This window comes from Taeniopygia guttata, chromosome 1A, assembly GCF_048771995.1.
Source record: "Taeniopygia guttata chromosome 1A, bTaeGut7.mat, whole genome shotgun sequence".
In the NCBI taxonomy this organism is placed as follows: domain Eukaryota; kingdom Metazoa; phylum Chordata; class Aves; order Passeriformes; family Estrildidae; genus Taeniopygia; species Taeniopygia guttata.
In genome coordinates, this window is record NC_133025.1 from 12,296,939 (window position 1) to 12,321,968 (window position 25,030).

Sequence of the window (25,030 nt, forward strand, 5' to 3'; positions counted from 1 at the left end):
AAAACCAAGCCCCAAGCCTGCCAGAGCCCCAGGAGCGCTTGGACAACGCTCTCAGACAGACGGTGGGATCGCTGGTCCTGTGCACGGCGAGCAGTCGGACCCGACTGTCCCTGTGGTCCTTTCCCGGGACGAGCAGTCGGACCCGACTGTCCCTGTGGGTCCCTTCCCAGGGGGAGCAGTCGGACCTGACTGTCCCTATGGTCCTTTCCCGGGACGAGCAGTCGGACCCGACTGTCCCTGTGGTCGGTCCTTTCCCAGGGCGAGCAGTCGGACCCGACTGTCCCTGTGGTCGGTCCTTTCCCAGGACGAGCAGTCGGACCCGACTGTCCCTGTGGTCGGTCCTTTCCCAGGACGAGCAGTCGGACCCGACTGTCCCTGTGCTCCTTTCCCGGGACGAGCAGTCGGACCCGACTGTCCCTGTGGGTCCTTTCCCGGGACGAGCAGTCGGACCCGACTGTCCCTGTGGGTCCCGTCCCACCCGGGACATTCCCGGTCCCCACCTCCCCTGGGACGCGGCAATGCGGTTTGCGCTGCCCCGCTGCGCCCCCCGGCGGCGGCGGCTGGAACTGCCCCGCGCCTGCGCGCCCCTGAAGGCCGCCCCGTCCCGCCCACCGCGGTGCCAAGATGGCGGCGTCTGCAGCGCGCTCAGCGGCCCGGCGGCTTCTTTTGCCCTGGTCCGCCCGCCTGGTGCGAGCGCCCGGCGCGGTGCAGCGGGTGAGGCGGCGGGAAAGGGAGCGGAGCGGAGGGAGGCGCGGGCAGCGTGGGCGCCGCGGTGGCTCCGAGCGCTGGTGCTCGGGCTGCCGCTGAGGGGACGCGGGGAGTTGGAGGCCGCGGGGCGCAGGGCACGCTGGGAGTTGTAGTCGCGGCGGGAGGCGCAGTAGGTGATGAGTTTGTGTGCGGCAACTGGCCCGGGGCTCTGCAGGGTGAGGAGGATGTCAGTGAGCTGGAGGTGTTCAGCAGGGATGAACTGGGCTGGAACATGTGCCCTGCGAGGAGAGACTGAGGGTTCGGACCTTGTTCAGGCTGGAGAAGCCATGGCTTCAGCTGGACCTGTGAGAGGAGCTGAGAGTAGGTGTGCCAGCACCTCGGAGAAGGTTGTTAGGAAGATAAAAGCAGGCCTGTCACAGTGGGGCACGGTGGCAGGATGAGAGACAAGGGGTGTAAGTTGAAACAAGAGAGGAAAAACTGGATGTGTGGCAGTCAAGCAGTGGAGAACGTTGTTCACAGAGCTGTGCAGTTTCTCACCCCCTTGGGAGATACTCAGTACCCAGGTGCAAAAAGTCCTCAGCAAAGTGGTCTGACCAAGTTGGTCCCCCTTGGAGCAGGAAGTGGGACTAAAGACCTCCAGAGGTCTCTTCAAACTTGAATTGTGCTGTGATTCCTAAATAAGTGAGTTTTAAGGGATCTGACCTATTACCGGAGGGGAGTAGTTGAGAGCTGGGTTTTGCACTTTCATGTTTAGAGCAGTTATATGGGAGAGAAATCTTTGTTTATTTGAAACATTTGAAATCACAGTTTTCGAGATAGCTGTTTTCTTGAATTTGGGATACATATTTGCATTTCTTGATATTGAAAAACTGCAGTAAGCTTTTCTTCTTTTCTATCCCGCTCTCATTTAAAGTGCTTTAACTACCACATGACTGTGCTGCTCTGATCGATGGCTGATGGATTTGCAGTCCTGGCACAGGCCCTTGGGCTGTATCTCACTTCACTTTAGAGAGCTGGTACCCAGGAGTATTCCAGATGATAAAGGTCCTGCAGGCTCTTGCTGGCAGAAGTGGGAAACAAGTGTGGCTGGCTGATTAGAGTAACAGCTCCTGTGTCAGATTGGAGGGCAGTAGATGCATCTCCTCATCTGTAGTTATTGTCAGGGCTTGTTTCAGATTCAGGTTACTGCTTCCCTTATGTGAAGTAGTGGTGAATAGCAGTCCTGAAGTCTTTCCCTTTTAAATGCATGTTTTGAGAAATGCTTAAGTTCAGCAATACATTTTTCAGAAAAGCATCCTTGGATATAACTAAACAATCTGAGTGTGACTGATGATTTTCCCTTCCAGCGTGTGCATGTTGGAACAGGGAGGCACACAGTTGCCAAAGTGGCAACAGAAGTAATCTTAAATGTCCCTGAAACTAGGGTGAGTGCTTTGGGAAATGGCTTGCAAGTAGCTTCTGAAGACTCTGGACTCTCAACATGCACAGTAAGTAACTTACAAAAGGAAGGGTATTTTGTATCTATTTCTGTGTGTTCATTTCCTCGTGGAACTAAATTGCATTTGCATTTCAATATTTATTAGCAACTGTTCCTGGAACTTAAGCCAGGAAATAAAAGTCTTAAGGCTTTTGTAGATTTGTAATTAATTTTTTTGTGAAGATCAAAATTTTCTTTTTCTTGAAAATCTGCTCTGTTTAAGGAAAAAGACATAGCAAAGCTGTTAGCTGGGTAAATGACTTTTTTTTTTTAACTGAGGTTGGACTTTGGATTGATGCTGGAAGCAGATACGAAAATGAGAAGAACAATGGAACTGCTCACTTTCTTGAGCATATGGCTTTCAAGGTGAGTGTGAAGATTGATGTGGACATTTATAATGAATTTTTAAGTTATTTATCTTTAAAGATCAATGATGAAAACTTTGTTAGAATTGTATAAGTAAATTTTTGAAACTGAAATGAGAAAAATAACATTGGCAACTAAGACTTCGGTTTCCATTAGAAAATGAAGCTAAAATCCTAGTTCTGTGTGTTACACAACTGTAGATTACACAGATCTAATTTTTAACTCACTTTTACCTTCTTATAGTAGTCTTAGAAGACACATGGTCACTCTTTAGCCAGCTTTTAACTGTCATTTGGGAGCATAGTAGGATTTATATCCGATTTTCAAACTTGCAGAGATTAGTATGCCTGTTTTATTTGCAGAATACATTTTCTTTCTCTCGATCTTGACTTTCCCAAACAAGAAGTAGTAATGATGAGTAGATGACTTGAAGGGTCTAATGTGATTTTCTTGTTGTTCTATTTCAGGGAACAAAAAAGAGATCTCAGTTAGACCTTGAACTAGAGATTGAGAACATGGGGGCTCATCTGAACGCATACACGTCCAGGGAACAAACTGTGTATTATGCAAAGGCTTTTTCAAAAGATTTACCAAGAGGTAATTGCTCTGATTCATCAGAAAAGCTGTAAAGAACAACATGCTTATCCCGCTTCCAGTGAGATTGCACAGATTGATGCTTTTGCAGTCTTACAGTCCCTTCCTTGCCCAGTGAAAAGTCTGTTCTTGAATTTCACAAGAATGTGAGAATACAGGTTTGGAAAGGAGCCAGCAGGGAAGCTTTTATTTGAAATATTTTTCACTTCAGAGTCCCAAGATAACATATCTTTTGGACTTCTCTCTTCCTGTCCTCTTGCTAGTCTTATTAGCACTTGCTCTTTGAGGTGGGTTTCACTTTTGGAACCAGATTTTTCTAGTAATCTGAAAATACTTTTTCATTTCCATCTCTATTTTCAATCAGCTGTGGAAATTCTTGCTGACATAATTCAGAACAGTACCCTGGGAGAGGCAGAGATTGAGCGTGAGCGAGGAGTTATACTTCGAGAGATGCAAGAGGTTGAAACCAATTTGCAGGAAGTTGTCTTTGATTACCTTCATGCCACAGCCTACCAGAATACAGCCCTAGGACGGACAATTTTAGGGCCCACTGAAAATATCAAGTATGTCCAAAACTGTGTCTGTCTTTAATTATGTGTGGTAGCTTTTTTATATTGAGAAACTTACCTAAAAATGTAAAGAACTGTGTCAGAAATTTTCACACTGGAGGGCAGCTGAAATTGCACTGAATATAATTGTAAGTAGAACCCCTGTATTGCCTTGGTTTCCCTGTAGGCAGGTATCAAAGGGTATGTGAACTTCAGATGTTCTCTGCATGACTTTGGGTTTTTTTGCCGTATTTTTCTCCTGTTTCTTATAAATGCATCTGGCACAAAATTGGAAATACTTCTTTTTCCTATAGATCACATATTAGGTATTATCATTGGCACACAGTGTTTGCACTGCTCTTTCAGCATTGGTTTGGACCAGTGCAGATCAGAGGACTTTTAAATGTGCTGCTTTCAAAGGAAAGGAGATCATTAATGCATCCTGTCTCCACCTGGCTGAGTTGGAATTCTCACTCCTTCTCAGGAAGCTAGAAAAACTTTTTATTCAGTTCCTTTTTGCTTTTTATAAAGTCACCCTTATTTTAGCTTTCTGCCTCTGCTCTGAACATTGGCATCACTTTTAATTGTTTTGATAATTGTATTGTTACATGCACTTATCTCTTTTTACTGTAGTAAACTTTACTGACACAGTAGTGCTGTCTCCTTTCCTGTTTTTAGATCCATAAACCGTAATGACTTGGTGGAGTACATAACAACACATTACAAAGGACCCAGAATGGTCTTGGCTGCTGCTGGAGGTCAGTATGGGATACTCACCCTTGATCATGTGAAACTGCTTGAAACTTGTGTCCCGAGTCTGTGGGAACAACATGGTGAATTATCCATTGTTCAGGAGGTCCTGTTTGTGGTTGGCCCTCTGTAGCCCTCTTGTGTTTTGTGCATTCATACCCTTTGAGCTTTTGTTCCCTTTTCCTGTCAGTAATATTCCAGAAACCTTAAATCAGGAACAAGAAGTGAATTGAAGGCCAAAGTCATTCTTCCATGTGGGCAGGAAAAAGAGTCCTAGAAGGTGTGAAGAGGGGAATAGCAAGGAATGCAGAGGCAAAGAAGTAGCACTGAGGCTTGAAAGAGAGCAAAGAGCTTGATTTGAAGTAGTTTTAATGGAAGGCTGTTAAAGAGAACCAAGAAAAGGGAATCATTATGATCTTGCTCTGTATAAAGGGAATATGTGAAGAATCCAAAAGTGGGGTATTAAAGCAGGGGCACAAAAAATTACTGCTTGGTTGAGTCTTTAAACTGTGCAGCAATTTAAATTAACTGTTTACAGAGTAACATCACAAAGCATGTGAAATACCTTTCTTCAGGAGTCTCTCATGATGAACTACTTGACTTGGCAAAGTGCCATTTTGGTAACTTGCCATCTGCTCCAGAAGGAGGACTGCCACCCCTGCCACCTTGTAGCTTCACAGGTAGTGAGGTAAGCTGCTGGATGGCTTTTTGAGCTGACATCATCAAATCCCCTGACATTTGCTCTCTGGTGAGGAGAGAGGGCTGCTCTTCCACAGACTCAGCACATGAAAAGGTTTCTTGCCCCCAGTGACATCAGGGGAGTAGCTGCTTTCCAAAGCAGTACTACCCATTTTTTCTTGGATAAGCCTCACTGCCACCACTTTTTATGCTTCATCACTTTCTGGAGGAATACTTCCTTATTCCTGCTCCTACTTCCCTTTTATCCTCTTGACTTCAGTATTGGAGCATTTCCACCTGTTGAGAATCACTCATTTAAAGGATGTGGCAGAGAGCTGAGGCATCCATGTTCTATTCCCATCTCTTTCAGATTTTACAATGTCATCAGATTTCCTTGCTGCAAGTAGTCATAAAATGACTTGTAATGCTTCTCTGTGTATGTTGGCAAAGTGATCTGAAATTGCCCCAGGGGACACTAGTTAAGGCTGATGTTAAATAAATCTTCATATGCTTTAATTTTAGTGCATGTTTTGTAATCCAGCTGTAATGGAAAAGTCTGTTTTCTGTTCTTTAACTTGCCCTCTGCCTGAGCGTGTAGAGGTTGCAGCAGAGCTGCTGTGCTGTGTTGCAGATTCGGATCAGGGATGACAAGATGCCCCTGGCACACCTGGCCATTGCTGTCGAAGCAGCCGGCTGGGCAGACCCGGACACAATCCCACTCATGGTAGCCAATACTCTGATAGGCAACTGGGATCGCTCCTTTGGAGGAGGAGTGGTGAGTGAAGCTGCAAACACCGTCCTGCTCTTAATGAGGCTGGTGGGATCTCCCTGACTTGGGTACTGCCAGGACGGGAAAGGGGATCCAGTTGTGAGTCTGAGAGTTCGTTACCCAGGATTTAGGAGAATCTTAGGAAGTGGTTCTGAGGTTTGCCAGCCCTCATGGAAAGTAGAATGTTTTATACCTGTATGTCATCAGAACCTGCGGATATCAGTAATTAACTATCCCTTTCTTGAACATACGTGTCTTTATGATTTTGGCTCAAATCTGGGGTTATTTTGTAATGTGATATTACATGCAAGGAAAGAAACTGTTGAAATGAAGAGCTGATAATTAACCTTGTATCTACTACTGCATGTTCTGTCATCATTGAAATGAAAATGGTAAATCATGGAGGTGACTAGTGAGCTTTCAAAAAACTTCATAAAGTAATATCTTTTTCTTTTGCCTCAGCAGAATTTGTCCAGTAAACTTGCTCAGATTGCCTGCCATGGTAACCTGTGTCACAGTTTCCAGTCCTTCAACACCTGCTACACTGACACAGGGCTGTGGGGACTCTATATGGTCTGTGAGCCATCCACTATTCAGGACATGGTGCACTTTGTTCAGAGAGAATGGTAAGCTAACAACTGTTTCTCTGAAAAGATAGTTTTTAGTGGAGAAATACGATTTAAAAATAAAGTATTTAAAGAGAATATTTTTCTCTGCTTGGGCTCACCTGGGAACAGCAAATGCATTAAATTCTAAACTTTGGCACCCAAAGCCAAGTCCCAGCATCCAGTTTCTGGCACCCTTACTTGCAGTGAATAGCTTAAGATGTAGGTTTTGTTTCTTGTACAAGAAAACACAGCAGGAATTTTGACTGGCAAATGACAGAAGTCATGAAATTGTCAGACCTTTTAGTATGCTACTCAGTCCCTGTACAGCCTGCGAGCTGCATCACCACTGAAAGAGTAAATATTTCTAGATGAGAGTAATGAAGGTGCAATTAACAGTTACCCCGTCTGCAATTGCTGCAGTTGCTGCACTTAATGTATCATGTGCTGGTGTTAGAAAGCTCTAGTGAATACATTGGGAAAGTTGAGCTCTTACATATGGAATTTTGAAACTTATGATTCTGGACAATATTAATTAATCTGAGGCTTAAATCTGTATTGAAGGTCCATAGATGCAACTGTAAAGCTTGAACTGCAGATGCTAGTAAAAATATATATGTTATTTAAGAACACTTGATTTAAAGTGGGTGAAGTTGAAACAAATCTTGAAAATTAGGAGTTTCTTTAATCACATAAATCACTTCTTATATACCATTATTCTATGAGATCCCTGTTAAGTTGTGGAGAAAAAGGTTATCACTTTGACTCTCTTTGCTGCAGCTTAGCACCAGGGAAGACAGAGACAATTCCTGGGACAACAATTTATTGCTAAGCTATTTAATGCATCCCACTCTCCTCACAAAATGTTCCATAGGCAGTGTGGCAAATTAGTATCTCACCAAGAGAGGAGCCAGGAAGTAATGGATTGTCTTATAGCTAATTACCTGTTCTCTAGCTGCTTGGCTCCTATTTCTTAGCAACATCCATTCTCAAGATAACAAGTACAGACTGCACTTGCCTCAAAATATTTAATAAAATGAAATACAGGTCTTCTAAGAAAAAAAATCTTGCTCTTGGGTATCTTGGTATGCTTCCAAAACTCCTACTTTTAGGCTGCTGCTTTGTATCCATGGCTTGTTTTCCAAGCTGTCTTACCAGCTTTGTCTACAGAAAAGTAGTGCCTGGTAGGTGCAGTAATGCCTACGCAACTCCTTATCACAGGCAATCATGTGCTGCTACTACTATTATTTAATGCCTTTGGATTTAAACTCTTTTTCAGGATAAGACTTTGCACAAGTGTTACAGAAAATGAAGTAGCTCGAGCAAAAAATCTTCTAAAGACAAATATGCTGCTACAACTTGATGGTGAGACTTATGAGAACTTTTTCTTCTTTGTGGAGCTGTAGGCTAGCTAATAACTGAAGCATTTTTCCCCTGTTTTAGGGTCCACACCAATCTGTGAAGACATTGGAAGACAAATGCTGTGTTACAAACGCCGAATCCCAATTCCAGAACTTGAGGCAAGAATTGAAGTAAGTAGCACTTGTGTTGTAACTTTTAAAAGGCCATCAAGAAAATTACTTGCTGCAGAAAGTAACAATATACAACTTGTATTTCTTTTTCAGCTGAGAAAACTTCCAAGTGTTTTGTTTCCTACTCCCTTGGATTATACAAAATTAAAATCAGAAATGGTTTTAAGATGGGATTGTAACAAAGGTGCCTCTTCTACCCCTTTTAGGCTATAGATGCCCAGACTATTAGAGAAATCTGCACAAAGTACATCTATAATAAGCATCCTGCAGTTGCTGCCGTGGGTATGTGGTATAAGTTTTCCTATCCTCCCATAACCCCTCCAGACCACTTGCTGTGAGTTAAGCATGTGTCATGGCCAACTTTCTTTAACTTCCAGGTCCGATTGAACAACTTCCAGAGTATAGCAAAATCTGCAGTGGCATGTATTGGCTTCGTGAGTAGTGAATAGCAAGAACTTCAACATATTTTAGCTTTAAAAAAAACAAGAAAACAACAAAAACACCCAACAAACCACCTACACCCCTATTTAAAACTTTGGAGTTGTTTTTGAGAAGATTAAAAGTCAAGAACCAGCCCCTCCTCTGTTTCTGTATAATGAAGAAAGGAATGGAAACATGTACAGTATTTGCATTTTTATTATAAAACAAGGATTGTCAGTAAGAGTCATTTCTTGACTTTAGTAGCATTCATCACTTGTTCTTGAGCAGCTTTCTTTGCCTTGACCATTTCCACGAGTTCCTGAAGAGAAGGTGGGGAAAAAAGAAACTTAACTAAACATGTAACTTGTGCACAATGCTGTGGTTTTGAACACTACATATATTCACTGTGAAATACTCTAGTTCTCAACGTAATGAGAAATCCACGTAGTTTAGTGCTGTAGAGCAATTTCTCTTAGAAATGAATCAATTAATGGAAGGTCAATCCTTGTATACCAGGAACTTCACCTAGGGGAGGCTACGGATAGGACTTCATCACCTGCTAGAGCTTGCTTCAAACTATGAAACAAATTTCCTGACACAGACTTTCCTTTCCAGCTTCCAGAGCCACTATTTTCACTGAGGAACATTTAGTCCTTACTGCTTTTCTGGGGTTTAGTTACCAAAATGAAAATGTTTCCTGTAAGGTTCCATCATTTTGCCTGTGTCAGATACTGTCTCTGGGAGGCCATGGAGCAGTAAGAACAAAGGATTCTCTCAAGACCTGGACTAGTGCCAGTGCCAGGAGGTGAGGGACCTTACCTTATATCGTTTCATGCAGTCTTTTTTTGAGCGGCCTGGAACAGCTGCTGCTATTTTTTCCCATCTTTCAGGAGTATTTACTGGATAGGTCTTCAAAGCTTGTTCTAAAAGTTTTTGTTCTTCTGTAGTCCAAGGGGATGAATCTAGAGGTGATCCTGTTTTTAAGTGCAAAAATGACAGCAAGAATAGATATTTTAAAAAGAGTCTAGAAAATATTGTAAAACTTACTATAGTTGATTAAAAATCCATGAAGTTTTGGGGTGTATTGTGTATACCAGAAACCTTCAAATCTGGCACCAGAGACTGGATCACTTACTTGCTATCAAAGTTTGTAAGCAAATCTTGAGTAAGTTCTGGGTTACTTTTTTCCTAAAAGACCCAGGGGAGAGAACTGCACAAGAAGGGCTCCCTTTTCACCTTTACCTTCAAATCGTTCTGAGGGGGCAGCACTGTCCATCTGAGGCACCACACCATGTTCTTTTTTAAATTTGTCAAATGCTTTCTTGTTTATGTCATCTTTTTGATGAGGGTCTATGAGCAACAGACATTAAAGAGAATAATTATTGCAAGAATGTTAAAGCTCGATATAATAATAATAATAATAACATTTTGTAGCAGATTAATTACAATCATAATAAAATCATAAAATCCAATTTCTACTTACTTTAAAACGACTATAAAGAGCTTGGTAGATTTAAAAAAAAAATCATTCAGGGTCCAATGAACTCTTCTCAGAGTGTCAGATTCTCCAACCCTTATCCTGCTTTATAATGCTCAGAGGAATACTTGTTCCATATAATCTTAAACCTGAATCTACAGCTTCACCAAAATCAAGAGGGATTATTCTCTCAAGGGCTGGCTGTGGCACAAAATTCATGCATTGCCCAGGGTATGACCATGCTGGAGAGGCAGGAAAATCCAGGTGCTCCTTGTGCCACCATGTGGTTTGTAATGCAGACACCTCTTGAAAATTTAGAAATTTAGTGGGTTTTTTTTTCCTTCTGTAGTGAAATGTATAATTTCCTTGCAACCTTATTCCAGAGCTCTCTAGGCTTCATTTTTCATTTTTATATTCATTTTTGAAGAGGAGATGAACCACGTTAATTTAGGTGTCTTACTCTGGTGTTGGATTCCATTAATTTTTTTAAAGAATCTCTTGAGCTTCATCAGTTCCATTTATTTTAGATGCCTTTCTTTGTAGGGAGCTTTCTGAGAGGCCCATATATCTCCCTCTGAGCCCTGGCATTTCATGTGTCCCAGACATCAGAGCTACACTGAGAGTTTCTGAGAGTTGCTTGTGAGTTGCTGACTTATAAAAGAGCCATTAGGATGAGAACACTGAATCACATAAATGCTCCTCTAAATCCTGCATTTGAACTACATTTCTTCTGGGGCTGTACAGGGCATTTTCTCAAGAACACAGCTCCAATCACAGAAAAGTCAGCTGCACAGAAGCAGGCAGACCATGTTACTACAAAAATAAGGAAATATAGATACCAAGCTTTTGGAGACTCTTTGCTTTATTGATGACATCTTTCGCTGTTCGTTTTATTCCAGTAGTAGAGTGCAAGTTCATATAATTGGCAATAACTTCCCACCTACAGCAAGAAGAGAAAGGAAAAATCACCATATTACATAATACCTTATCTTCATATAAGCTATGGTCAGGCTCCTGTACACATTTTTATAAACTCCTGAGTAAGTTCAAACATGCTTAAATATGTGCAAAATCCCAGAGTAACTGTTCTGGAAAGCTTTCAATCACTAACTGAAGAATTCAATCAGCTTGGGTGAACAACTCAGTTCCCAATACAGAAAAAGGATGGGGCAGAATGTAGGTAAGTGCAAACCTCTAATCCTTGAAATTTTGCTTAGCTGCTGCTGTTATCCTGAATTCCCTAAACACCTCTGGCATTAAAGGCTGCACTGAAGGGCTGAGTAGTTACTAACCCTATGTCCACTGCCCCCCAGAAAAATGCTTAAACATCAGGTAAAGGGGCTTAAACAGAAGAGAGCTGGAACAGCCCTAGTCCCAAGATTACTCTAGTGGATTCTTAGGAAATGGAAGGCAGTATGTACTGCTGATCACACAGGAGCCTTGAGGACTGAGTGCTGAGCTGCAGAAACGGTCACTGGTATCATCTCCATGGAGTATGGCAGCTATTTTTTTTTCCAGTAAGGATCCAAATTTTGTAATGGATGCTTGAAATCTTTGTAATCCTCAATGGAAGGCTTTTCATTCCTGGGAAAAAGTATTTCAAGTGTGCTCCTGTTCTTGCTTAGCAGTAAGCTTTCTGTAAATCTTAGCCTTTCTCTTTTCCTCTGGCTCTCCCCTGAAGAAAGCTGGTGCACTTAACTCCTATTTTGGGATATTTTAATTCTACCACGTAGAGGAGAAACCAGCCTCACATTCATTGTGGAGCCCCTGAAAGTAGCTATTATTCCTACCCAGCTGCACCCCAGTCACTGGCGTGGTTTTGTTCACTTCAAGGACTGGAGCCTACTGTGTAGTAGGCATACAGGACCTCAGCACCATCCTGGTAACGGACTGAGGCCCAAATCTGGGGGAAAACAAGATACAGGCCAGAGCTAACTCCAGTGTCACACAGAGCACCACTGGCTGCTTTCGAGTCAAGGAAAAGGAAGATGTTTAGGAAGTCCTTATACTAACAAAGTACTTGGGATGATCTCAAAATATGTTTTATTATGCTTGTTATTTAATTAAAAATTGTTAGTAATGACTTTTAGCACCAAACTCGAGAAGTACCTTGAGTTAGTCCCTGCTGGAAAGAGGTTCACAGCTTTAATTAACAACTGTAAATCATCCTCTGGCCAATTTTTGCTTCCCCCTCCACCGCCAGTGGTTGACTTTTCTGAACTCTTTGTTGCTTGGCGCATACGAGCTTCTGCCTCTTCTTTCTCTCGCCTTATTTGTTCATTTATTTCTTCTATCTAAAGATTGTAAATAAGCATTATTTATTTTCTTACTAAATTATTGTTACATTTTACAGTGACACAACCCCCTCTCTTTGAACCTTGGATTTTGCTTAGGTTCTGTTTTGTATATTATATGTAAGGAAACAGAGGAGCTTATCTCCTCTCAGGAGTATTAATTCCCTTTATTCCATGTGTGTATTTTTAGGATTTAAAGGTTAGGAGTTAACAGCAGAAATCCATCACAGGTTCACTAGGAAATTAAATGAATACCCCCAGAATTAAAGCAAAAGTTTTCAACCTTGGGTGAATATCTAGGCTAACACTTGACTTAGAGGGACAGATCCACAGAAGTATTAAGACCAGTGAGGGTAATTAAACATGCATGTTGAATACACTGATTCTCAAATTTTCCAGCCTAACTGGTATCTAAGCCTGATTATGTCAGTACAGCCATAGTAATGGAGAACTTTTAAGTTAGAATGAGCTCCAGATTTTAGTTACTAAGTGTGTACTCAGGGTTTGATGGCCACATGTAGTTTTTTAGTGAGCAATAAAACTACTTAAGTTAACCCACTACACATTTTTGTAACCTGTAATCATGTCTCAAGACTGTGGTGTGATATATCTTTAATTATCTGCTTCTGAGTGGGCCCAGTCTAATCTTGGCAATATTAGAAGAGCTGTGCACTTACGGCTGTTGGCAGGATGCCCAACAGCAAGAGCAAGAAACCTGTTTCATAAAACCTTCCTAGCAAAAGGAAAGTTACCTGATAGATAATTTTTAGTGGAATAGTTTTAACAGATAGAAACGGGACTGCCCTGCATTTGGAACACCCTCCTGGAGAATGGAATATTGAATTCAGTCCCCTGTAGAATAAGAGGCATTTCAGTCTTAAATTGTCTGATGAGTAAATCTGACTCTGGGATGGGGGCAGATCATATTCCCCACCATGGAAAAAAGTTCACAGCTGTGAATCCACAGTGGATGAGAGAAAGCATCTCACTCTTTCTGCAGGATGTAGGTTCAGCTTTTTGTTCAAATGGCTTTTCCCTGATGGCAAACATAGGCAGATCCTTGCTGAGTGTTGGGAAATTTTGATTCCATGTGTCTTGCATTTCCCATTCCTTGGTATCTAACCTAACCAGCCCTTCTAGTGCCTACAGCCTGCAGCACACTTAAGTCCTTTTGTGGATCTATCCCCAAGTCACAGACATTAGACTAGGATTTCTCTTGCATAAGAAGAGACTGCTCTCCTTCCTCAAGGTAATGGTAGACATTATTGGGCAAAGTGAAATTCCTCTACTGTTTCTGTATACTGTACAAGAGGTAGGTTTTGTGTTCTCTACAGATAAAAATGTGTATTTTTTTATTGGCTAGCCCTTGTTTATTTGACTGGCCATGAAATGCACAATGTAAAATGGAGCAGAGATGCCTCTGCATGTGGACTCTGAAAAATCAAGTCTTTGTGTGTTAACAAGCACGATTCCACAGCAGCTGTGCTGTATCTTACTTCACAGGTTGATTTCACAAATTATTCTGTTATTTTGATTCAATGCTCAGCATAATTACCTGTTTTACTACAGCCGCCTTTCCTCCTTCCCTTGTTGTGGATGTAAGTGCTTCATTCAAGCATTGCAGACTAAAAATAAATTATTAAGTTACAATGGAGAGCTAGTAGAAAGATGGGTATCAAAAGGAGCAGAAAGCAGCAGCAGGAAGACTTACCTTGCTAGCTCGAGACGATCACAAAGCTTTTCCACCTCCTCCATCATTTTAACACAATCTGCCTCATTATCAGAAAAGTAATTCCAGTTCTGGAAGCAGAAATACACGTTCTACAGAGTTCTTGAACTTTATTGTCCTATTCCTTCAGACAAAGGCTTAACACACAGCATTCTTCAGCCACTGCTGCATTTAGACCTATTTGGTTAGCTTTACTCATAACGCATATGCATGTAAGTATGTGTTTTAGTATTTTGGTTTTTTTTAGTAAACCCACTTTCCATACCCATCTCCAGTCCTAAGAACAAGCAAACACAGTAATTTGTCTGACGTAACCTGTATTTCATTGTAATAATAGTTAAATACCTTGCATGTTGTTCTGAGTTTTTGCCTTTCTTTCTTGATTGCTTTCTTCTGTATCTCTTTTTCCTTTTTTGCCACTAATGCTTGCTGCCTAACTTCTTCCTCCTCCTTTTCTTTTGCTAACCGTGCTGCTTCTAATTCTGCTTGTCTTTGCTGTAATCAAAAGAAAAAAAAAGGGAAGTAAAAAAATCATTCAAGTCACATTGTTACAGGGTCATTCAGTCATCCAACATCAAAATGTGTTGTTTCTGGTTTGGGTGGAGTTTTGTTTGTATCTTTGGGCATTTAAAAATGCATAAATACTTTAATGTTTGGTTTTCCAAGAATTTTGAGGGAGATGATGAAACATACAATGTTTGACATTAAGTCAAGTACTCACTGTGAGGACCCTCAGTTTATAAATCTTGACTTCCTCTACAACGAAAATATAAAACTGTATGTAATTTCCTACTTCTGCCTCAGGAGTATAAGCTTTGTGGTCCAGTATTTCTCCTGCATCATTACTGACATACTTTGCAGCGTTCTACTGTCTTTTAAGTTATTTTTTTGCACCTTACAGTTCCCTTTCATTCCTGTACTTTCAGAGGCATCTTTTCCAAACTGTTCATTTCGAGTATGTTCTGTTACCTCAAAACCTTTCATACCAGCTAACCATTCCCAAACCACATGCACAAAGCAAGCAGATACATCCATTTTATGCACTTAATGTTTGCCTTGAAACCAGAGGAAGTGTATGCAACAAAATAACTCAGTTTTGGTTACAAAACAAACAAAAAAGGTGTTTTGTTTCAGATCTGTATTCTTTGTTTCCATCTCATTCTCAGAAGGCTGCCAGCCTTGCACTGCCTGCTGCACAGGCCTCAAAGATGACACATTTTTGAACCCCAGTGTAATTCTATCAGTAGTCTTCTGACAAATCTAGAACCTGAAGCAGCAGATGTGAATGAAGCAAAGTTTTCAACCCAAATAAAGTACTTCACTTACTTTTTCTTTTGCCTCCTGTTCTTTTCGTTTTGCTTCTACCTTTGCTTTCTTCTCTGCTTCCTTCTTTGCCTTTTCTTCCTCCTTAAATTTCTTTATCCTGGGATCACAGCTGTATGCATTGTCTGGCAGAAGAAAGGAAGCATCATGTACAGAAGAAAAGCAGACCTCCACAGTTAGTTATAAAGAACAGCAGTTTGTGTGCTCACCAACAAGAGTCCTAATTCTGTTCATTTCTTCTTTTTTTCTCAGTGCTCTGGCAGCTCTGTTCTGCTTTTCAATCCACCTCCTTTCATCTCGACTAAAAGGGAAAGCATAGTTCAGTGCTAATGCTTTACAGTGCCACTGTTAGAAATTCATCAACAAGCTTCTTAAATAGTTTCCCCCCACACAGATGTTCTTCTGTGAATACTTCAAAAATAGACTGCAAAAAATTAAGTTCCCAGCGCTGAGCTCATGTACAAAATTCTAAGTGTTTACATATATAAACCTGACAAACCAAGCTGCTTATCTGTCATTGTAGGGAATGAGATCATGGACTTCATTTCCAAAATGCAATCCACTTGCTTACCTAACATTAAACTCAAGCAAAACAACAGAAATGCTAGCATAGGGTTTAATTGAAGGACAGCAGTATAAACAATGCCACAGTTGCCTCATTATGCAGAATATAGTCAAGTAAACCCATCTGCACAGAAACAACACTGAAGTAGCATGATACTCTGGGTAAAGTTATGCCAGATCCACTCCAGTAAAATACAGCTCAGATTATAGATGGGCCAACTAAATAATCTGAAATATTTACCGGTGCTGTCAAGAAAGAGGCAAAGTTTTAGTGGGGGTCTATAGCCTCATCCACACAACCACACAGAGAACAATAGAGGGGGCAAGGAAGTTGAAACTGTGAGGTATTTAAAGCTCCTTCCAACCCAAACCACTCTACCTCAGAACAAAGAAAACAATCCCCATAACTGAGAAGGAGACTAATACGAGTAGATTGAAGCTTTAAAACATGAGCAACATCACCTTTGGCAAGAAGGGGTAGCAAGAACCATGACCATCTGAACAGCAGCTGTAATGTAGTTCTCTCTCCTAAGTACAGCAGACTAGGTACCATTTGTCTAAACATCTTTGAGAAAGGACACTAATGACAGGAATGAGATGAGAAAAAGAGCTATGCAAATAATTCAAGATCAGATCGTTCCAATGAGAAGCCTAGTGGTTCATCTGTGTGATTTTCCACAAGCACAAGTGATAGGGAATAGATTACAGTGCCTTCAGGAGAGAGAATAGTGGGTGTGGTGAGGCTCAAGAAATTCAGTAGTAGGAAGAGGCACAAGAGAAGAGAATCCCTAGCTACAGCCTAAATATGGCAGTTTTTAGCACAAAGAAAGCCAACAACTGAATCTAAATACAAAACTGATTTCTAGCCAAACTTGGAAGAAGAGATTCATACAATGCAAATTATGGTCTCACAGGGATTACTAAGTGAGGTTGTGTCCTGTGAAATGTGTGTTAGACTTAAGTCCAGCTTGAACACTCTGTGTTTATAACTGTAGGAAGGATAAAAATGAAATGTATTTTCCAATGCAATGTGGTCTGAGTAATTCAGTAACTATCACTACATCAACAAATACATAATTTTTAACTTCAAGCCATCAGAACTCATCTCTCCAAATTCTAGGAAGTATCATGTTCTCAGTAGAAGTTAAAGAGAAATGATACCTGCAAGCTCATCCACTCTGTCCTGGCTCCAGGTTCAACCTATGCTTGGGACTGGCAGGAATTGCAAATTTTCTTTCACATTTCTAAGCACCTCAGATATACCTCTGTGAGGCAAGCAGGAACTACTTCAGTTATATGAAGAAGCCCACAGTAAGTTCAGTTCAAGTCCGTGACTGACCCCTAAGCTGGGAGAGTGGAATTCAGACTTGGCTCAGCTGCCTTTCTTCCTATGACTTACAGTCTAAGAGAAAGTTGGAAAATCTTGCTGTATCAACCTCTCAGTCTCCTGTCAACATTCTTTTTACTTACATACCATTCTGCTTTTTCTTTTTCCTCTTCATCTAAATAGGAAAATTCTCTCCAGGAATCAAAATTATACCTAAAGTAAATTTAAGAAAAAAAACTGAATTGAAAAAGCAGCTAATCCATTAAACATCAGCTACCTTTTTACTGTTAGGTGTTTTTAGGCAACCATATTGCTGTTCACAATTTATAATACATAATATACAATTATACTGCACCTACAGTGATTCCACTGTGTAAAGTCAAAATGCAGGATATGACTTACACCTCTGTGTACTGTGGAACATAGTCTACTTCAGGATGGTATCGGTCTTGCCCACTCTAAATGTCTACAACTGTCTATGCTTCTGTCATAGGCAGTGGAAATGCAGTGCAGTCAGTAGAGTTCAGAGAGAAATAAATCTTTATTTAGCACCCATATTTAGCAGGTAAGGCAAGCCACAAACATGACTGACTTTTTTGGACTAAACACACTTCCCTTTACTAGGGGAGCTTAAACACCTAAGATGTCTCCACTAGGTGAGATAAACCTGACTTCAGTCTGTGGGTCAGCTCAGTTCTCAGCCACCACGGTCTGAAATTCCCACTGCAACATGAATTTACAAGTGGATGGATTAGCCAGGAGAAAGCCAGCTCAATTTGTGGAAGGCACAAACAGCTGTGGGGTAATTCTGTGACATCAAGAGGCTGGGACAGCCCACAGCAAACAACCCACACACCAAAGGGTCTGCAAGCCCTTTATATTGCATGTCTTGAATACTATGAATAGAAACAGGGCCATCAGCTGACTTACCAAAAGGAATAGAATGCATCTACCTCCTCAAATGAGGAGTTCATGTCCCCAAGTTTAGGTACATTTTTCTTATTTGACCACCTGAAAATACATGGATATATTCAAGAAATAATATATACAATCTTCATAACATGGCATTTTTAAGTACAGAATCAAAATCCGAACTCCCTCCCACCAACACAGAGAGGGCACCAGGAAAGAGGAACAGAAGAGGAGAGTCCCTCCTAAGTATCCTCCAGACTGGACTTTTTAGATTAATTTCTCCAAAAAAGCAACCTTCTCCTGCCTGAGTGTCTCCTGCCTTGTGCCTCAAGAAGACCTGATGGAGCACAAGCTATCTTTGTAGATACTCAATTCTCCATACACATTCTTCTGGTAGAGGAGCTTACAGAAATTGGACAGAAAGTGCTGTGTGAATAACTCAGCTCTGTGGTAGGGTACAGGAAGTCTCCCACACATTCTAATGGAGTACAAGGGAAAAATGCATACTTTGCCCCCACTGCATTTTTTCTAGGGAAATCTTCCACAGGCTCTAGATTTTTTTCTTCCATGACACAGCATTAATTTCTGTTGCAGAGAAGGGAAAAACCTTATCTGACAACCACAGATCCAGGTCTGAAGTCTATGGAATACTTGATAGAAAATTCAGTAAGACTGAATAGTTTAAACAATAATTATTCAGAATGTTGTAAAGTGCCTCATGAAATTCAGCACTTTTATACAGGGAAAGTTGACAGGTTTCTGTTGTGACAACCTTAATACCAAGTTACTTGCCAACAATGAATCAAATGCAGAAAAAGTCACACAATGTAAGAGAGAACCACCAAATATTGATAGTTACAATTACCTTCTATTTTAACCAGCTAAATCATGACTGTAACTACTGTCTTCTGTTAATGTCTCACTCTCAGCAGAAAATAATTTAAAAAAGGAATTTTTAGTCAGCAGCACACAAATATTTTGTATTTTAAGTAATTTTAAGATGAAACAATGAGTTGTACAAAAAGGGCAGTAGGTAATAGGAAGCTGAAAACTTTTTTTTTTAAATTGCATGGGGCAAACTCAATGCCACCAATCTGGTAGTTCAGATTATTTTAAAATTAAATAATTGCAACTATTTTAGTTGTATTACATTTCTAGCAAATTAATACATCTCTTGTTACAAACACAATGTCAAAAGAGTTTGCAACTGCTGATTCTCCAGCAACAGCAGAGGAAGTCAGACATAGCTTACCTGGCATTTCTTTCAAAAACTGGTGAGAAAACTTCGAAGAAATTTTCTTTTGCTTCACTTTTGGAAGGTACAGAGTTATCAAAAGTTGGATCTATGCTGTTAAATGCTCGTCGTTTCACAGGATCAGATAATATTTCATAAGCTGAAAGTTACCAGACATAAGGTTGTAAATGTTTAAATAGATGTTCTTAGATCTGTGTTTGATCTATCTGTAGCATTCTGTAGAACTTGATATTTAATGATTTTAGTGACACCAAAAAGCATTGCTGTATATTCCTGTTAGACTAAGTAGGAAGAAAACATTTATGAAAAAGAACATATTTAACCACTAATACGTAACAAAGCACATAATATTTAATTTTATAGAAGTAAATTTTGTTCTGACACTGGGAGTTTGGGCATGACATCTTCAGACTTCTATCTTACACTTGATCCTTGCAGATTGATTAACAAAATGGTCTACTAAGGTACTGAGTAAAGGCTGTCCCTATGTTCATGTGTTGTCAGAATGGGCAAGAACAGGAACCATTCATTAGAACTTTTGCAGGTCATGATGAAGTTGTACTGAGTCTTGGATAGAATACAGAACTCCACACAACCTTTCCAAAACATGCAAACACTCCCAGATTTCCTGTTCTTACACTCCTGAAGTTGGGGAGAATCACATTGCTAATTTTATATTCTGGAAATCACACTAACTATAGCTCCTGTACTCTTACTTTTTTTTCTCAATGAAATGTGGTGTTTTACAATGACCACTGTTTTTCAGTAAGAATGAAAAGTCAAAGGAATCAAATTTGTATTGCAATTAGTCATGGACTTCTGTGCCTAGACCCCTGCCAGAGGACACTGCACCATGAAGGCTGGATGTAGGAGGTGATAACCTGGAGGAGACCCTGGTGCTCTGCAGTTCTGTAAGCTGATCTCACTGCACATGTCAGTGGAGAGAGGAAGGAATGGCAGTGGCCACCAGTGAGCTGCTGTCTGCCAGTCTGCCCTTTCCCTCTGGGAAAAGATTTCCCTCCACCAACACTCCAAATGACCCCAATTGTCCTGCCTCAATAACCCCCATACCATTTTCCTGATGCAGGAAATCCTGTGCACATCCATTGGTTCCTCTTCCATTTCAGAGATGTCCCTTCCACTTACAGATCCCCAGTTCTACTCCCACACACTCAGTTCCCCCAGCTCTGTACCTCCCACACAGTCCTTTGTCAGACCAAGTTCTGAATCCAGCTTACATTCTCCCACCTTTCCAAGTTTCTCCTCTCTGCTTCATTACTGTTTGCTCCTACTCCAGGTCCCCCTTTCCTACTATTGCATTTTAGTATTTCCTTCATCCAAAATGCTGCCTGGGAGCATTATTCCTTTTCTTTGCTACTTCGTGCTTTCCTTTCTGTTTACCCCCAAACTTGGATTGTGAGCAGTTAAGAGGGAAGGTTCTATGATATTTTGTTCCATGCATGGAGAACACAGCATATTTCTGAATTCATGTGCAGGTAGTTCTCATTATACATATCTGACAGTTTCTGACAGGGCTGCAACAGAAAAACTACTTCCTTTGGCAACCTTCCTCCTTCTGACAACTCCACAGGAGGCTGAAAACATTAGTTTGTCTAGCATAGCTCACATTAACTAGTATAAGGAGACATTCAGAGAAGGTAGTTTAGAAATACAAATTCCAATATTTCATCCTGCTTCAACCTTACTAAGTGAAAATAATTCGTTTAAAATAAATGAAAAAGCCAAGCTCTCAAGCATTTCTGGAGATGTAAGTCATACACCTAGAACAGCCCCCATGGGTTTGGAACTGGCCAGCAGTGGTGTTCTGGGTCATAGAATCATTAAAGTTGGGAAAGACCTCCAAAATCAGAGTCCAGTCACTGATCCTGCACTGCTGAATCCACCACTAAGGAAAGAGGGAAATGTTATTCAATTGAGTTCACTTGCTCATCTGTGGGCAAAAATGAGCAGCTGAAGAAACTGATGACCCGGATCAAATCAACACATGTTCTGTTGTCAGAGCAAGCATATTAGAATTCAGATTTTCCAACTGCTGTTGGTGCCTGTGGGGAATTGCTCCATGGCTCACTAGTTTATCCCAGGTATGGGACCACTTCCAGAGGTTCATCTGTGTGTGCATTGCTGCTGCAGGTGTCACATGTTGTCACCAGCTGGCACAGCAGCCAAACATCTGTCAGCTGCATCCCCATCCTGCTTCTACCCACTGGGAAGTTACACCTAATGTGATCTATTGATGCAGTTTTTTAAAATGGAAAAATAACTTCTCCAGCTGTTTAGTCATTGACAATTCCTTAAAATCCTAATGAAGCACAACAAATACGTTTCTGATGATCAAGTAGATTGAGAGAGTATCTAACAAAGGAGATCAATTGCTTACCTTTAGTTATACAAGTGAAATAATCATTATCACCTTCTCCTATCTGTTCCCCTGCAGCTTTTCGCTTGTCTGGATGATGTTTCAAAACCATGGATTTATCTAATAAATAAATGCATTACAGTTAGAAATGCTTCATCAGAAACAGTTTCAAACTACAAAGTCATACAGTAATTCCAACTGGCATGTCTCTAATTTGAAACTTAAATAAAAATACAAAGCAAACACTCAGATTTGGCAGAAAACAGAAGTTAATCAATTTTCTTTAATGCTATAGTTAAAATTAACATTATTTCATCTTTGCTGGGACTTAAAATAACCACAACTCAGAAACTCTATTCTCTATTCCACCTTAACATCAGAAGAAGTCTGAGACTTATTCTACTGTTATGCCTAGCAAAGTGCTTTAGTATCTGTAAGTGCACAGTTAGCTTCGTAATTGAAAAAAATAGAAATAATTAATGTAATTTTAGCTATTTCTAATGAAAAACAAAATAGTTCAGATAAAATAAAAATTGTATTCTATCCCTTTACTGAAGTTCTGAACACTATGCAAAGTGAAATTTAGCAAGAAAGCTACAGCCTGTGAATGCTGCTGCACTTCCCCATGGCTAACACTGAGCAGACAGACAGGACTTGAATCCTAAGGCACAACTGGCACATACAGAGTATCTCCTGAAGGTGCTACCAAGATGGTCTTGGTGTTTGTTTAAAAGATAAAACCAGATTTCAGACCAACTTCTTTACCAAAAGATCTTGCCATATTGCCTTAAAATGCACCCTGTGCCTTCTTGGCTCTCTCTAAAATAGCAGAAAGAAGATACCATGCAAGCAGTTACAGCACCCTGCATCCTGAGAAACAAATCAGAACCCTTCTTAGAAACAGGAAAGTACAGAACACACAGGTGGGAAACACTCACATGTCTACAGCACCATGGAATGAAGTGAGTGCTGTCAGGGCTCTAAAGAAAAAGGCTCTGGTTCTTGCTCAGAAGATCAGCGAGATCACTGACCACCACCAGAGCAGGTGCTGCTCTATTCCATAGCAGCAAATGCTCACACTGGTGTGGAGCACCACTGATTTCCTGTGTAAGTTGGAAATTACACTGATTGACACCCATTTTCATTTGGAGGTATCTGGAGACAGTGATTCTTCTTGCACCAGCACAGATATACAGGCAATTGTTCACAAGATCCATTCACAAAGCCCAGAGAGCCAACTGAACAATCTTCAGAGTCTTTTAAAATCTTTCTCCACTAAATATTTGCATCCTTCTTGCAAAGTCAAGCCCACTGCTTTCCAGAAATAAACTTCTGAAGCCCAGCACGCTCCATGCCCATGCCACACTCAGAGGAGCATGATGCTAGCAGCAGCCTTTTGTAAACATTCAGCAGCAGTAATGTGGCAGCTCAGGGGGGCTGCAAGGGAACCTCTGGGAACACAGGGCAGGGACAGCTCTATTCCTCTGCCTTCCACTGAGCCTGACTGCAGACTCAAAAATATAGAAACTTAGAGCTACAGTCTCAAGGCTGTCGACAAAAAACAAAGGCCAGGAAACAGAGATGTGAAACTTTTCAATTCCCTAGATTTAGGCTTCTGGATTTCAGAGCTGTGATATGAATTTAAGAGGCTGGTAAGCAACACAAATCAAACTTTTAGGCCTGGGAAACAATAAAAACCTTGTTCACAACATGCAGGTATTTTCACTGGAAAGCAGTTGTGTACATCTGAAAAAGAGGTTATGTTTATGAGGGAAAGGTACTTACGAGCTGCTTTGATTTGTTTCTGAGTAGCCCTGTACCGTATATTTCCCAGTCCAAGAACTGCATAATGGTCTTGATTCTGAGAGAAAAGAACCACAAACCCTAATAAACACTCATAAATACAACCTAAAACACCACAACACATGCAGAAAACCAGTTCTCCTCCCCATCTCTTAAAGGCAAGCGGGAGAATTCTTCCCTCTCTCAATAAACATTGGGAAAAGACTATAGGAACAACTGTCATAAATTATTGAATAATTACTGAATCACTGAATATCAATAAATGAAGCCACTGTGATAGAAATTCAGGTAGCTTAATCTAAATTGGATTTAAGCATTAGAAAAGTCAGTTATTGGAAAATTGAATTGTTGTTGTTAATATTAAGAGTGCCAATGTAACTCCAGAATAAAGGAGATGGTGACAGGGAGAAGAGACACTTAATACTTTCAGGCAATAAAATGAAAAGCCACAGCTCAAAGCTAAGATCTTATCCTGATGTGTTTGTCTTCACACACCAGATACTATGGTAAGGGACACAAACTGATTCACATGGGTATAGGAGGGGAGGAGGAAGGAGATCTTTAGCACCCGGGCATGGCATATAACCTTGATGGGCAAAACTAGTTAACAGTAACCCATATTGACTGAATACCTTCCAGTCCTTTGGGTCAAGGGTTTTTAACATAGGATATTCCTCAAGCTGCAGTTCTTCATCCCCTGATTCTTCAGAAAGTTCCTTCTCATCTTCTAGCTCCTGGAAAGAGGCAGAAACATTTATGTTTCTCCTCTTAATAAATGCTTCAAACCATCTTCCCACAGGTTCCACTTGACAGAGTACTGATGCTATAAGTAAAAACATAAAAGCAACTTCACCTTCTGTAATTGATTTTCTTTTTTTTTAACTAAACCCCATGAAAACCCACACAAGTACAGCATCACATATGGCTAAATCTTTTCTTTGGCTGCACATGCAGCACAGTGCAAGCAGCAGCACAGGTGTGGCTAAGACAGCCGGGACCTCCCGCCGCTCCGCCGCGCTCACATCTGGAAAGGTGCGTTCGAGTTAAAGGGACGCACGTGTCACACGGCATTAAACACGGTCCTGCTGGCAACGGAGGCGGCAGCGAGATTAGACTGGGATGGATCTTCCCCGCGCTCCGCTCCCCGCTCCAGGCCCCTCCCTCCGGCTGCCACCCCGGACTTGTTGCTCGCAGGGCGCTGAAACGGCGCCGCGAAGGCGCAGCACGCGCGACGGGGACAATTAAAGCCAAAGTTCCCCGGGACCGGCCGGGCTCCCGGCCCAGCGCCAGGCCGGGCGCTGCGGGGCGGCGTTTCCCTGCTCGGCCCGCGGTACCTACCGGCGGCGAGCGGCCTGCAGACGGCGGAGCGCTGCCCGCCGGGCGCGGGGCCGCGCAGCAGCGCCATGGCCGCGGCCTGCGCCTGCCGCGGCACCGGCGCGTGGGGCGCCCGCTCCGCTTCCGGGGCGGCGGCGCCGTGCGGCGCCATAAGCGGCCCGGCCGGCCCCGCCCGGGTCCCGCGGGC

General features: G+C 41.6%; 2 protein-coding genes across 4 annotated transcripts; one reads left to right on the top strand and one right to left on the bottom strand.

Annotated features, from left to right (window-relative positions):
• The first annotated feature begins 574 nt into the window (after window positions 1–574).
• PMPCB (peptidase, mitochondrial processing subunit beta) lies at window positions 575–8,694 on the top strand. 2 transcript variants are annotated; one of them, XM_030263747.4, is made up of 13 exons: window positions 575–714; window positions 2,055–2,195; window positions 2,465–2,551; window positions 3,019–3,148; window positions 3,510–3,708; window positions 4,372–4,451; window positions 5,019–5,131; window positions 5,753–5,896; window positions 6,353–6,516; window positions 7,775–7,860; window positions 7,939–8,027; window positions 8,234–8,309; window positions 8,405–8,694. In XM_030263747.4, the coding sequence occupies exons 1-13, from the start codon at window positions 625–627 to the stop codon at window positions 8,467–8,469; spliced, it is 1,464 nt and encodes a 487-aa protein (XP_030119607.4). In that variant the 5' UTR covers window positions 575–624; the 3' UTR covers window positions 8,470–8,694. The 2 variants fall into 2 exon arrangements, with proteins under 2 accessions (XP_030119607.4, XP_030119609.4); XM_030263749.4 differs by having other exon boundaries at window positions 6,356–6,516.
• On the bottom strand, window positions 8,646–24,996 carry DNAJC2 (DnaJ heat shock protein family (Hsp40) member C2). 2 transcript variants are annotated; one of them, XM_030263750.4, is made up of 17 exons: window positions 24,847–24,996; window positions 24,141–24,331; window positions 23,491–23,566; window positions 21,727–21,825; window positions 19,326–19,467; window positions 18,092–18,172; window positions 17,309–17,374; window positions 15,480–15,571; window positions 15,274–15,395; window positions 14,293–14,442; window positions 13,930–14,018; window positions 13,774–13,843; window positions 12,034–12,218; window positions 10,764–10,864; window positions 9,690–9,797; window positions 9,267–9,421; window positions 8,646–8,766 (listed from the first exon to the last, which is right to left on the bottom strand). In XM_030263750.4, the coding sequence occupies exons 1-17, from the start codon at window positions 24,992–24,994 to the stop codon at window positions 8,692–8,694; spliced, it is 1,950 nt and encodes a 649-aa protein (XP_030119610.2). In that variant the 5' UTR covers window positions 24,995–24,996; the 3' UTR covers window positions 8,646–8,691. The 2 variants fall into 2 exon arrangements, with proteins under 2 accessions (XP_030119610.2, XP_072775580.1); XM_072919479.1 differs by having other exon boundaries at window positions 24,141–24,242; window positions 24,847–24,975.
• Window positions 24,997–25,030: the final 34 nt, after the last annotated feature.